This window comes from Musca domestica, unplaced genomic scaffold (genome assembly GCF_030504385.1).
Source record: "Musca domestica strain aabys unplaced genomic scaffold, Musca_domestica.polishedcontigs.V.1.1 7, whole genome shotgun sequence".
NCBI classification, from domain to species: Eukaryota; Metazoa; Arthropoda; class Insecta; order Diptera; family Muscidae; genus Musca; species Musca domestica.
In genome coordinates this window covers 4,384,549-4,399,565 of record NW_026712383.1, presented here as the reverse complement: position 1 = coordinate 4,399,565, position 15,017 = coordinate 4,384,549, and the positions used below count along the sequence as shown (strand labels likewise).

General features: G+C 34.5%; 2 protein-coding genes across 2 annotated transcripts; both read right to left on the bottom strand.

Annotated features, from left to right (window-relative positions):
* Positions 1 to 967: 967 nt before the first annotated feature.
* On the bottom strand, positions 968 to 7,556 carry LOC101890062 (pickpocket protein 11). The gene is made up of 6 exons (XM_020039517.2): positions 7,012 to 7,556; positions 6,636 to 6,944; positions 1,570 to 2,033; positions 1,340 to 1,508; positions 1,181 to 1,287; positions 968 to 1,116 (listed from the first exon to the last, which is right to left on the bottom strand). Exons 1-6 carry the CDS (start codon positions 7,554 to 7,556, stop codon positions 1,001 to 1,003), a joined length of 1,710 nt encoding a protein of 569 aa, XP_019895076.1. The 3' UTR covers positions 968 to 1,000.
* Positions 7,557 to 7,878: 322 nt separating this feature from the next.
* LOC105262440 (pickpocket protein 11) lies at positions 7,879 to 14,619 on the bottom strand. The gene is made up of 5 exons (XM_020039516.2): positions 13,461 to 14,619; positions 13,083 to 13,388; positions 12,510 to 12,970; positions 12,276 to 12,444; positions 7,879 to 8,239 (listed from the first exon to the last, which is right to left on the bottom strand). The coding sequence occupies exons 1-5, from the start codon at positions 14,189 to 14,191 to the stop codon at positions 7,885 to 7,887; spliced, it is 2,022 nt and encodes a 673-aa protein (XP_019895075.1). The 5' UTR covers positions 14,192 to 14,619; the 3' UTR covers positions 7,879 to 7,884.
* Between the last annotated feature and the right edge of the window lie 398 nt (positions 14,620 to 15,017).

The window sequence follows — 15,017 nt, the reverse complement described above, 5'->3', positions numbered from 1 at the left end:
TTATTTTTTTTTTATTTTCCCTCCTTATGACATTTAGAAATATTAAGCATAGACTGTTATGGTCTTCTTTAATAATAGTTGGTAACATTCTTCTTCTTACTATTAATTATTCTCATGGGATATTCTCTAAAAGGGGCAAACCACACGTCATAGAAGACGTCAAAAGTAAAGCATCACTTTAAAAGGATGATGTCAGAGACATAAAATATATATTAATCAAATTTCACTATAAGTCACATCACATAGGAAATTTATATATTTAATGGGAAAATTATGTGTTTGCCTTTTATTGTAATTGTATTACCTTTCTAATATAAGTCAAAATCTCCCTTAAAACTGCATTTATGAAGAACGTGTAAAAGAAAGAATTATAGAATATAAAATTTCATTGTAAAAAAATAAATTCTTGAACTAGGTCGCGAATTTGTTACAGCAAATGTTTAAGCGTTCTTACGAAGTTAGCCAACAGAATAAACTATCATTTTGAAATTAGATTCCATTGATAATTTTTTCCCGATTTTAGAATGTTTTAGAATGCTTTGTAATGAAATAGTCTTTCTTTTCGTTATTTCTTAGTGATTTAAAAATAGTAATTATTCGGCATACTACAATTTAATGTAACCCGCCTGCATTTAACGTCAATATCGTCAATAGAGTTAATCAAATTGAAAAATCCGTTTGTACACGATAAAATATTGAAATAAAAAGTTTCAATCGTATGTTTCAAAGTCAGACCAGCGGTTCTTTAGTAATAAGCGTATTACCTAACAGAACTTTCTTTTATATATATATATATATATATATATATATATATATATATATATATATATATATATATATATATATATATATATAAATATATATATATATATATATATATATATATATATATATATATATATATATATATATATATATATATATATATATATAGATAGATAGATTGCAAGTTCTGGAACTGATGTAATTTAATTTTTGATATTGATCAATTTTATTGCATTTAATGGTAATGGTTATAATAATTAAATATTGGACGAAATGTCAAAAAATAGACAAATTCAAATGCCGTGACAATGCTGAAACCCATTATTAGGCCCAAGAGACCACCAAATGAAGCTGTAATCAGATAAATATTTATCAATTAAGAGTCATAAAAAAAGAAAGTGTGATTAAGCTTTACCCAAAGCCGATAACCAATTTTGATAGATTTCTTTGCGATATCTGGTGGACATCAAGTCGCTAAAGAAAATATGCAATAAAATATTGTTGGTGTCATCGGGGGCTCTCCTGCAAGAAGTAAAGTCAAAATTACGTCTAGTAACCTTTAGGGATAACTTACTCAATATCTTCATTTTGAAACAACAATCGAACATTTAATCTTCCCATGGTAATTTCCGATACATAATTATTCGATTGACAATCCGGCAAACAGTTACATGGAAATGTTTCGGTATTTTTCACAGCTGATAAGGTGTCATTATAGTTGTTCAAGGCCCTTGTAAAGACAACTGAAAGAAATTTTAAAAATTATTTTTTTAACTAAATATCTATAATGTATAAGTGATATACTTCGATTTTTAATAACACATTTCACATCGCCAACATCGCACACCGGATAGCTGCCATTATTCGCCAACGAGTGCGGTACACAACCACAATTTTTCATTATCAGATTCACCCGACACTCCCACATGCAGTTCGTAAAGGAATACCGTTGCATTACCGTCAATCTCCGTTCGTAGGGAAACAAACAATTCCTCTCTTTGATGCGTAAATTATTAATATCATATGTGGCATAGGTGGACTCGGGATTAATGTGAACAAAACTTTCTCGGGCGGAGGATATTATTTTCGTCTCTGCATTTTCATCGGGAACCGTGTAGGAGTCGTGTATTAGCAAACGAAATCCATAACTACTGAATGACGAAGCGGAATAATCAAAGGCAAAGGGATTGATGAGTATCGAAAGACCTGTAGGGTAACCGCAACCAGTAACACGATATGGACGTTTGGGTACCAAATAGGCAATTTTTCTGAAAAATAAACGGAGAAGAGAAAAAATGGTTTTTGAATTAAATGGGGTTGAAATAGTGCAATGCAGTCACAATTTCAGTAAGACTTGAATGATAGAAGTTGACAATTTTTAACGAAGTCTAAATTTTGTAGGAGCAACAGATAATGTCCGGGATTTCGTCAAACATATAGTAGGTCTGAGATGTTAAATAATTTTGTAAGAGAGCAACCAGAAACAATTATTGAGTAAAATATCTTAACCCAACAGCCAAGGAAAGAACTTAAAGTTTATAGTGAAATATCTCCTTTTTTGAACACTGCCACTGTCATTTGGATATTCAGCAATGTAGGAAAATGTGACAGATTTATTGAAGCCGCGGTCATGTTTAATTACAAGTAATTGACATATGTGTCTTATTTTTTTAAAATTTTGGTCGAATTATCAATTACATCCATGCATCCAATCATTCACAATCAAGTAATTTTACTAGAAACCCCCAGCAGGACAAAAATATATCACCTAGAGTTAAAATGACACCCATTCCTTTTACAAATTATTAATTTATAGCGACATACAAATAAGATTACAAGGGTTATTCCAAAAATACCTTTAGATTGGAATCCCTAATAACTGTGCCAGAAGTAAAAGTATCCTTGAACCGAATAAAGCTGAGTGGATTCCAATTTCCTCAGACTTGTGAAAATTTAATCTCCTTTACTCCTTTTGTTAATCTCTCTCAAACTGTCATATTTATGAATCCCAAAGGGACTATTCGTGTCGATCTATACTTTGAATATTACATTTTTATTAAACTTAGGAATTTTTAAACATAATTGTGAGAAAGTTCCTTGCCCATCAACGAGGAACTGTTAGCAGCATTAATCTAATACTTTTTTGTTTGTATACCCTACATCACAAGGTGGTTAGGGTATTATGTCTTTGTGCATTCGTTTGTAACATGCAAAAGGAATCGACCCATAGTTCCTTTTGATGATCTCCATAGAATCACATTCTGAGTCGATTTATTTATGTCCGTCCGTCTGTCCAGGTATTTTTGTAAACAAAATACAGGTCGTATTTATTGCCCAATCCAGATGAAATTTTGCACAGATCATTTGTTTGGCCCAAGGACGAACCCTATTGAAATTGGAGATAATCGGATAAAATTTAGATGTGGCTCCCATGTATATCTTCGTCTGATTTGCCTTTTTGTGCAGTAATAACAGCCCGAATTGTATGGAAATTTGCATATACACCCAAAATAGGCCTGAAAATATGTATGCCAAATTTGATCGAAATCGGTTCAGATATAGCTATAGCTCCCATATATATTGTTCATCCGATTTGTTATTTTTGTCCACCGCCGCCGTAATATGCACTATGCAACAACAATATTTGGGGAAATATATCAAATACAGCTCAGAAATACATTTGCAAAATTTTATCGAGATCGATTCAGATTTCGATATAGCTCCCATATATAACTTCGTCCGATTTGCCTTTTATTGCGCAACAAACATGTAATATTAGCCCAAATGGGATGGAATTTGGTACTTACCACCAAATTGAGTCTAGACGCTGGTATGTCAAATTTTTGGTGAACATGGGTTCAGATATAGCCATAGCTCCCATATATATTGTTCATCCGATTTGCTGTATTTGTTACCCACAGCCGTAATATACACTCCCTAACAACAATATTCAGGGAAATATATCAAATGCAGTTCAGATATATCTTTGCCAATTTTATCGAGATCTGTTCAGATTTGGATATAGCTCCCACGTATATCTTTATCCGATTTCAAGTTAATTGTGCACCAAATGGGCAATACAAGCGTCAATTAAAAGGATGCAAATTCTTCGGCATATATAGTCTTTTGAACTTTAAATTATAATTATACTCGTAGCTTGTATGATTTAATTATCCCATAAAAAGTGTTAATTGTTATATAAAGCTCTATTAAATATGCAAAGTGGTGTAGGGTATCATAAAGTCGGCCCCGTCCGACTTTAAGACTGTCTTTACTGGTTTTTATTACAAAATGTTGTTGGAGCTGGTACTAAAACTAATAGAGTGCCATTTACTTTTTTAATGATTTCTCTAAGCCAAACTATTGCACTGCGCTAAGTTTGAGAAAAATCGGATATCGATATCAAATATGACGAGATTTATTATTACTCATTACAGGTACAAAAGGAGTTGATTAATATTAATAATTTCATACTTCAGCCAAGTTATATCTTAATATTAAGATGTGCTAAGTTTAAACTATATCGTATCCCTCAGCTGAGCAAAAGGTTTGAATTTTTTGCCAGGAAGGGTTTGCCGAAATATTCAACTTTCACACTTTCACTAACACAGGGAAAATCTTAGCTAAGTTTCGTTTTCAAAAGAAACAGTCATTGATTTCACAATTTACGAGTGTTGACTTTGTATGGAGGGAGGTACTAGGAGAAATGAATACAGGGTGAGATAAAAAAAATTGCAACAAAGTCAAAGGCCATAATTTTTACATTTTTTTAAATGTTATTGAATGAAATCAAAAAATGTCGGAAATAACATCAAACTTTAGAATAAGTTTAAATTTGTTCGATTTGGTCACCTTTGGTACGAATTATGGCTTTCAAACGGCCAATGAAACCGTCCCATGCTGCCCGAATGTTGTTCTGCGGTATTTTGGCCCATTCCCGGCGTAGCGCTTGTTTGAGGTGAAACATTACTCAAATGTATATTATGTCTGCAGGACTTTTTGTATTGAAAACGGGCCATGTAGGTCCACGTTTTGGTATAGTCCTCATACAACGATACCTTCCGATATTTGGTACTTTGATGATTTTAGCGACATTATTCACCGGAATTGTTTCCAATTTGGTATTTGAAGTTCGTATTGGATGCTACAGCCTATGACAGGAGATTGTCTGTGTAGGTTCACGTCTTCGTATAGCCCCCATATAACGGTAGCTTGCGATATTCGGTACTTTTGTGATTTAGGCGACATTATTCACCAGAATTGTTTCAAATTTGGTATTCGAAGTTCGTAATAGATACTACAGCGTAAGCCAGAAAAGTGTCTGTGCAGGTCCACATCTTCGTATAGCCCCCATATAACGGATCCTTCCGATTTTCGGTAATTTTATGATTTTAGCGTCATTATTCGCCGCAGTAGTTTCAAATTACGTATTTAGAGTTCGTAATGGGAACTACAGTCTGTGACAGAAAATTGTTTATGAAGGTCCGGGTCTTCGAGAAGGCTCCATATATCAGTAACTCCCTATATTCGGCATTTTGATGTTTTTAGCCACATTATTCACCGTTTGTAACTCCTCGAAATAATATATTCTTGATCAGCGTAAAATTCTAAGTCGATTTAGCGATGTCCGTCTGTGTGTCTGTGTGTCTGTCTGTCTGTCTGTCTGTCTGTCCGTCTGTTGTAATCACGCTATCTTTCGAACAAATTGAGATAGAAGGCTAAAATTTTGCACACATGTATATTTTGCCAGTAGGCAGGTTAAGTTCGTAAATGGGCCATGTAGGTCCAAGTTCTCATATAGCCCCCAAATAACGTACCTCCCGATATTCGGTATTTTGATGATTTTACCGACATTATTCATCGGAATTGTTTCAAATTTGGCATTTGAAGTTCGTAATAGATACTAAAACCTAAGACAGAAAATTATCTGTGCAGGTCCACGCCTTCGTGTAGCCCCCATATAACGGTACCCCCCGATATTCGGTATTTTGACGATTTTAGCGACATTGTTTACCGGAATCGTTTCAAATTTGGTATTTGATGTTCGTAACGGATATTACATCCTAAGTCAAAAAATGAGCCATGTAGGTCCACGTCTTCATATAGCCCCCATATAACAATTCCCCCCGATATTCGGTATTTTGATGATTTTAGCGACATTATTTAACGGAATCGTTCCAAATTTGGTATTTGAAGTTCGTAATAGATACTGCAGCATAAAACAGAAAATAGGCCATATAGGTCCACGTCTTCGTATAGCCCCCATATACCGTACCCCCCGATATTCGGTATTTTGATGATTTTAGCGACATTATTTACCGGGATTGTTTCAAATTTCGCATGTGAAGTTCGTATTGGATACTTCAGCCCATGCCAGAAAATTGTCTGTGCAGGTCCACGTCTTCGTATAGCCCCCATATAAGGGTACCCCACATATTCGGTATTTTGATGATTTTAGCTACATTATAAACAGATTTTTCTTCAAGTTTCGCATTTAAATATTGTAATAACTTATGACAAAAGTTGCCTATGCAGGTCCAAGTCGTCGTATAAGCATTCGGTATTTTTAAAATTTTAGCAGAATTTTTAACGGATTTTATTTATTTTTTTGAAAATTGCCAAATTTGTACCAAATGGTGGAGGGTATTAAAAGTTCGGCCCGGCCGAACTTACTGCTTTTTTACTTGTTAAGATTCTAACAGTATTTCTAACGGATTTTATTTTTTGAAAATTTCCAAATTCGTTCCAAATGGTGGAGGGTATTCAAAGTTCGGTCAGGCCGAACTTACTGCTTTTTAACTTGTTACTAATATTCTTTTCTTTAGATGCCTAATTTTTTTGCCTCTCACCAACACTTAACATTTACTTACTCTGGAAAATTATGCTTTTGCTCTCCAAAATAATTAAAGGTGCAACATTCTCCCAGACCCATTGATTTGATGCGTTGAAATAGGCCATCGCAACGTGTGTTGGTACCCTTCCAAATACAACGTGATATCATATCCATACAATTCGGTGTCAAGGTGCGGGACAAATCATTCAATGTCATATTGTTCATGGTCAAAACTTGCTTGGCAAATGTCATATTTGTGTCGGATTCATTAAAGGCGAAACTGTAATACATGACAATATTAAACATTTTTATGACATCCGCTTCGGTGGTGTTGGCTGGACGTTTTCTAGAAAAGGGAATAATAAAATAATTAGGGTTATTAAAGTTTTTATGATTGTATGTAATCTACTTACAAAGCACTTGCCATATTTTCTGCCTTCGTCTTGGAAATTTTATTAAAATTACACAGAGTCACAGCCGGGAAGGGTATATTCCAGGTGGGATAATGGGAACTTTCAATAACAGTCACCGTGGGAGTTTCACTATTCCATATGTAGGATACAATTACCAGAGATATCGATACAATTATGGCAATTATGGTAATAATGAGCCAAAAGATTCTCTCATTCTTGGACAAATCCATGCGTGTTATATAATTGAAACCATGCAGCGATGTGGTGTTGCAGAAGTTTCGAAAATTCTCCATAAACCATGATTTAACACTTTGTGCCTTGGATTTACGTTTTAGGCCCTTCGAAGATTTCTCCAAATAGGCCATTGAGGTTGCCGTTGAGGAGAACGACGGTTTCAGGTAATGCTCAAAATTATTGCTGTATGGAACAACATTTTTAATGGCGAAAATGGGTTTCGTTTTTACGTCCATTTCTTTATTTGAGGACTGCTCGGTTGACCTATCTTCAAGTGACTGTGAACGGTGAGTGTCATCGAATCCTATCATTAAGTCGAACAACAAGTGATAGGTTAATCGAATTACGCCCCCTCACCAGGAATTTGATTTAAGTGGCATCGTGTCACGATGACACTGACCATCATTAACAACCATCCACTAATTGTCTTTCTAATCACAAAAACACACAATGGCTAATTGTTTTTCATAAACGGGGAATTTATTAATTATTATTATTTTTATGCTTAACTGTCAAAACAAACAAGAAATGTATGTATCCTAATTCAATTCACATGTATTCATTCATAAATATGAAAAACTCTTCCATACACACTTCCTTTTGTTGTATCTCCTCCTCGGCCCCAAATTAACATTTCATTCAATACTGACAATATGGCCTCATTCGTAAAAATGCCTCAATTCGTTCTTGCCGTTCCCTCTCCTCGTCGGCTTTACGCTTCTTCTCGGCCTCTAATTGTGCCTTCCTTTTTCGCCGTTTTATGCGATAGCGAATTTGTTTCTTCGTCAACCAGTTGCAGGCTGGACGTACGAAAACGAAAAATATCATTTCGAAACCCGAAACAAAACTATAGCCCATATGGAGACCAGTTATACCGCCAAATGTTCCAATAAATGTTAACCAATTCTCATAGACATCCAAACGCAGACGTTCTGCATAGAGGTGCGCATAAAATGCATGAAGGACAATGTGATTGGTAATGTTGATGTCCTTGCTGGAAGATGTAGAAATGACTTTTTTAAATAATTATTACAATAATTTCTTTGTTTCTTTACTTTAAAAAAATGGTTAAGTGTAAAGTTTCAAAAGTTGAAAATTAGTAAAAACGGTGTTTATTCCGACTAATGGTACTATCATTAGCAGAAAAATAGTGCTGATTTTACTCTTCAGTAATGAAATTTTGTGATTTTAATCCATTTTTTATACTAAAGGCGAACAAAGACCAAAAAGAACGCTTTTGTGACGGGCTTGAAAGTTAACATTTCAAATAATCCTTGTATATTATCAGTAATATTGCCCAATACTCTATATACCAGAAATGGCCGGATCCAAAAAAAAAACCTTAATCCGAAAATTGAAAAAAAAAGAAAATATTTATATGGAAGATGGTATAGGCTAATTTAAGATGTAAACGTTTAAATCGCTAACAGTTTATTTCTAGTTTCATGATGTGAGGAACTTTTCCTGTTATTATTTTTTGTTGTTATACCATGCTTATAGCAGCAAAAGGGCAATGTAGAGCAACCAGCTGGGAACAATTGTTTTATAAGTGTGCCCAAGGCCTATATAAGGTCGGCCAGGAAGCTAATTGGTAATAAATACAGCTCTGTCTGTTCATTTTACCGCTCAAATTAAAACCTTTATATTGGGCCTATACTATGACGTTGTCTTGCATTAGTAATTTTTTGTCATACATTTGAAAAAAAGGTAAATAATGTCGCAAATTTCATCAAAATACCGAATAAAAACTTGAAGAACGAAATTTGAATCAATTCCAGTAAATAATGTCGCTAAAATCATCAAAATACAAAATATCGGGAGGTATAGTTATATGGGGGCCATACTTATGGCCCGACATCGTAAATTTAACCTGCCTACTGGCAAAATACACATGTGTGCCTTTTATCTCAATTCGCTCCAAAGATAACGTGTTTACAACAGCCAGACAAACGGACATCGCCTAATCGACTTAAAATTTTATGCTGATCAAGAACATATATTTCTTTGTTGGGTCTAACAGAAGTTCTTCGAGGAGTTACAAAGGGTATGACCAAGTTAGTATACCCTCCACAGTATGATTGATGGTAAAAAATGACCAAAGGGAGTCTCAATAAACGACCGATAAGGAGTATCTATAGGCTACTGGGAAAAGTTTCGCTATAGAGTCTCTATAGAAGACTAAAAGGAAATTGTCGAATGAGTAATTGTCGAGTAAGTAACAGAGGCGTTAAGTTCACTTCAGTTTAAAAATTGTGGGGAGCGCCTTAAGGTATGCTCTAAAACCACTAAATATGTAAAGCTTCTCGCAGTTCTTAAGCAGAAACCAGTAAGGAACAAGATAAAAAGCAGTAAGTTCTGCCGGGCCGAACTTTGAATACCCTCCACCTTTTGAACGAATTTGGAAATGTTCAAAAAATAAAATCCTTAAAAAACTCTGTTAAAAACTTAAAAATACCAAATATAACCGTTATATTGGGGTCTATACGACGTGGACCTACATAGGCATTGTTGTCATAAGCCATTACCATATTCAAATAAATAAATAAATAAACGGTGAATAATGTAGTTAAAATCATCAAAATACCTTATATAGGAAGGTACAGTTTTATCGAAGCTATACGAAGACCTACATAGACAATTTTCTGTCACATACTGTAGTTCCCATTACGAACTCTAAATACGTAATTTGAAACTACTCCGGTGAATAATGACGCTAAAATCATCAAATTACCGAATCGGGAGGTACCGTTATATGGGGGCTATACGAAGACGTGGACCTGCAAAGACAATTTTCTGTCTCAGGCTCAAAATACCGAATATCGGCAGGTATGCTAAATCGTTTTACAATTTTACGATGATCAAGAATATATATATATACTTTGTTATGTCTGACATGAGTATTTCGAGGAGTTACAAACGGAATGACAAAGTTAATATACCCTCCATAGTATGGTGGAGGGTATAAAAACAAAAGTTGGGCGGTACCGTTTTGTGAATATGTAGTAGGGTCGCCTGTAGCAAAAAAAGTTCATATTGCCGTTTTAATTATTAAGTGAGTATTAAGGCTTTAGACCGGTTTAAATTTCAAATCGGTTGAAACTTTCAAACAAAAGCTATGTCTTTATCGATTGCCACTAAACTTTAATGAGATAAATTTATTTTTCATGGATCTCTCGAACCAGATTAGTTAAAAATAAAATCGAATGAAACAACTAAACTGAACGAAAGTAGGGTCCTTGAAGTATTTTTTTTCACAAAACTAGAAGTTCTTAACCGTGACACTGTGTGTAGTGCGTTAAAATGTACGAGTTCAATGCCAGAACAGAAGAGAATACAAATTGGGGAAAAGTAGATTCTTAAACCAAAATAAATGCTATTGTCTTATAATTGATGAAAATATTGTTGACCCGTATTTTATATGACAGCGGGAACTCTGACTTGAAACTTGAAACTTTAGAATGGCCAAGGCTGGTATCCTCGTTTGGTTTCATTGGCAGTGTCATTGTGATTATTTTTCAGTCCTCAAAAATGATGTGGGTTGCTAGTGGCAGTTTGAGTTAAATGTTACGTTGTTAATTATTTTCTGCTACCCCAGCTTAGAAGGTTTGATTAGTCATTTGATTCAGTTGCCGAAGTCTTTAAATTTATGAAATGAAGACGATTATGGGGAGTTTGTCTGAACCTAGAGAATTAAAGGGTGAAAATGCCCTGATGATAAAAAATTGTCTGGAAAACTGTGGTACTCTCCCTATATTCGTGAATGTGGGTGTTATCCCCGCCGCTAATCGCATCTGGATATATGTTAGGACGTAATGCTACAACTCTCCATAAGCCGGAAAAGGAACATCAATAGACTAGTAAACGAAGTTTCTGTAGGCTATCAAAAATGAGTCTATATAAAGACTAATATAGAGACTTTATAGAACATTGAATGGGACTAATAACAAGCTCAAAAGTATCAGACAGATGTATTGATGTATAATGATCAATTTCTGATTAATATATTTAAATATATTATGACTTCTGTTGTGATTATTCAAATTATTGACCCTCTATGGAGTATGTTCCGAAGGAACGGGCCAATACCGTCAATTTGTGACCTAAATAAATATGATATAAATATTGCGACGTGCCATTTATGGACTATATTGGCTACTTCCTTCACTTTGTATGAAATGTGTGATCATTTTTAGAAAAATGTGCGTAAGGTACTAGATATAGTCGACCGAAGTATTAAATTTTCATACCTCATCTAATATAGGTAAAAATATTGGCATGGGCAAAGTTACAAGAAAATGTAAAAAATGTATTGAAAATGTATTTTATGCGAAATCATAAATTCCACATTCATCACAGGTTTTTGGTTGAGAGAAATATTTGGATGTAAAGAATCGCTGATTTGTTTCACAAGTTATGACAGATAATAGTATTGGAAATTGTGACCTTTTGTGGGAGAGATACCAATAGGGGTTCGCAGATATATATCATCTTCACAACAGATCATGTGTTTGTAATAATGTTTGTTTATGAGACATTTGAAGAGAGTTAGATACCTACTTCTTTGAGCGTTTGGTTTTTCAAATCTTTAACCCTATGTGGGGGAGGTACCAGAAAAATGGTCCGATCTCTACCATCTTCACAGCAAATTTTGTGTAAGTAGAAATAATGGGATGTGTGAAATATGAACAGAAGCGAATGATTATTTCTGTGCAGTAATTGTGCACGATCTAAGTTTGATAATAATATTACGATGTACTTAGTTTCGACCAAATCGAATACTCCTTTCGAGATTTATGGTGCGCACCAGCCACCAGACAGACAGACAGACTGACGGATGGACGGACATCGCTAGATCGATTCCGAATATCCTAAAACTGACATAAGAGTCTAAAACCGTTATTTCGATGAGGCACGTTTTGGCCGATTCAAATGTTATATACCCTCAGTAGTCATATAGCTGAAGGTTTAAAAAGTTGTATTTAAAATATATAATTTTACGCTAATAAAGAAATTTAAAAAATTAGGCTTACAAAAATCTCAAATCCGTTAAAGAATATTTACGATCCAAAATCCCAGAATCCTCAAAGGTGGCATACATATTAAAATCACACAGAGGATAACAATCACAAATAAATGTTTCAGCATAATTGTTGTTCTTTTGTTCAGCAGCTTTAGGTTGCAACACCGAGGTGACGAGGCCTAAAATTTAAGATAATGAGTTTTAACACATTTCAAAAAAAGTTCAAATTTCTTTTTTATTTCACCTTTGTATTGGAAAACACACTCCCTTTCCTTTAGGCCACAATAGGCCCAGTTTTCCTTTCGTGGCCAATACGGTAAAGTACAGTTACACGTTTCGTGCAACTTCATCGAGCGACATTCCATCAAACAATTCACTTGAGAATATGAACGGAAATGAAATAACTTTCTCTCGTTGGCTAAATAGCAACGTCGTGAACGTAAATTTAGGCTTGCCAAGTAGTCGGTTGAGTGCGTTTGTTGCGGCATAATGCGAATAAATTTTATGGTATCCGGTGAAATGATGCTCTCCAAACCGTTAGTGTTTGTATAATCATAAGCATCTCTAATGAATACTTTAACGCCGGCCATTTTTCTTTGCGTCAAATGATAGTCTTCCAATTCGGGATTTATTAGCACTGTCAATCCTGTTTGGGCGCCACAACTGGTAGTATATTCTAAGTCGTCATTATTTTCTAAATTTGTTCTGTAATTCAGAGAGATTTTAATTGTTAATACATTTTTTTAATTGTTAATAAATATTATGATGCATTTAAATATTGTTTAAATTTTTGAACAAAAAAAATACTTTAAATTACCTTTTATCATTTTGAATTTTGTCTAAATGTGAGTTGAAAGCACAACAGATGCCAGTTGAAGTGGGGACTTTCCGGAATATGTTGCTACAGCGTTCATGGCGTCCCTTCCATTTACAACGCAGCAATAATGTTTCACAATTTGGGGCCAATCTCTCTCCCAATTCGTATAATGTCATGTTTTGCCCTCGCAGTAATACATCCAGTTTTTGGTATTCTTCATTACTTGCCTTAATCGTCTGTGCGGTATATAAGAACAGGCGAAATAAATGAATTATTTCTGTTTTCGTGAGATTTGTATTGCGTTTACTGTGGGAAGAGAGCAGAGAACTTATCACATATCAATTATATTTTTAAAATGTTCTCTCTTTAAAAACTTACAATCTCTCTGCCAAGGCATTGGTTTTGGTCTTAGACATCAAATTCATGTTACATATGGTCACGGCGGGAAATGGTATAATCCAGGTTGGAAATTGTGTACTTTCTGTATACAAAATTGTTGGTGTACTGGTGTTCATTAAATGCGACAGCAGTAAAATGAATCCCGACATGGATATGGCCACAAATATGACAAAACACCAAAATGCCCTCTGACCCGTTGTGGAACCAACAAAATTAATGAAACCATGAATGCTGGCCATTTCACAATATATTTCAAAGCCGGATTTCCGTTTGCACAGACCATCATCATTTCGGGCCCTTAAGAACGATAGAAATTGCGGCAACTTTATCGAACCCCAACGTCGTTTACGTAATGCTACCTTTTGACGACATTTTGCAATGACATGTTTAACCTTGCCAAGGTCTTCTTCGCCCTGACTTGTCGTAGGGCTGCCATGCCTCTCAGGTGTCCTTAAAAATGTTTGTGGTTTCGGTTTTGCAAATCTTTGTTGGAATTTTTTAAATTTGTCTTTGAAAATTTGCCATTTAGATTTACGTCCTGCCACCAATACCGGATGTTCCAAAAGTTTTAAACGTAATTCTGGTTTTTCGGGCAGCAGCAATGGTTTTTGGTTTTTCTCTACGTTTTTCGGTCTCAGATAATCCTCGAAGTGAATGTAGTAAATGGGAGGATTGTGTTTGATTGGGGGCTTAGAATTATTTGCCAACATTTTGGGTCTGTTCCTTACGTGCAAAAATTTTCAATTTTTTACTCGAAATGTGTTCCATTACATAACATAGCAGCACAATACAAAGGAGAATTCTGTTATCGGATTTTTATTATTTTCAACTTTTATCATTTTGAAAAGTAAAGGAACAATACATTTGCAATGAAATGTTGAATTAATAAGTATACGTTGGTGTTTCGGCTTTAATTTTGAGAGAACTACTGACATTTGCTCGGTTATTGTATCCACTCTTTTATAGCTTTCTCGTAGAGGCAATGGAACTTCCTTTTCGTTGTTAGAGATCTTTATCACCACACTTGACTGTTGTTAGCAAGAAACTATTTTCAGTTGCCTAAAAGTATGCTATCAATTTCTGTGTATCAGGGTTTCCTTATCAATTAGCCAGCACTGTGTATTTCTTTGGCTAAGAAATGTAATGCATTCGTTATATTATGCATTTTCTAGCTGGAAATTAATTTTATTGAAATTATTTGCAATTAAATGTTAAACTAATAACTATACGTTGGTGTTTTCGGTTTAATTTTTAAAGAATAACTGACATTTGTTAATCTACTGCAATCCACCTTTTATAGCTTTCTCGTAGAAGCACTGGAACTTCCTTTTCGTTGTTAAAGATCTTTATCATTACACTTGACTGTTGCTAGCAAGACACAATATTCAGTTGCCTAAAAGAATGCTATCATTTTATGTGTATCAGCTACGACTGTGTGTTTCTTTGGATAAGAAATGTAATACATTCGTCATTTTTTCAATATCTGGCTCGAAACAATTTCAAAATATTATTTACATATATTTAAATATATTTAAA

Excerpts from the sequence above, each read along its gene's own strand:
- LOC101890062 (XM_020039517.2), bottom strand. The coding sequence starts at position 7,556 with ATGATAGGATTCGATGACACTCACCGTTCACAGTCACTTGAAGATAGG. Across the intron at positions 2,034-6,635 it reads CAAAAGCATAATTTTCCAGA|AAAAATTGCCTATTTGGTAC; the intron begins GTAAGTAAATGT and ends TTTATTTTTCAG. Across the intron at positions 1,288-1,339 it reads TTTCAAAATGAAGATATTGA|GAGAGCCCCCGATGACACCA; the intron begins GTAAGTTATCCC and ends TACTTCTTGCAG.
- LOC105262440 (XM_020039516.2), bottom strand. The coding sequence starts at position 14,191 with ATGTTGGCAAATAATTCTAAGCCCCCAATCAAACACAATCCTCCCATT. Across the intron at positions 12,445-12,509 it reads GTGTGTTTTCCAATACAAAG|GCCTCGTCACCTCGGTGTTG; the intron begins GTGAAATAAAAA and ends CTTAAATTTTAG. Across the intron at positions 8,240-12,275 it reads TTAACGGATTTGAGATTTTT|CAAGGACATCAACATTACCA; the intron begins GTAAGCCTAATT and ends TACATCTTCCAG.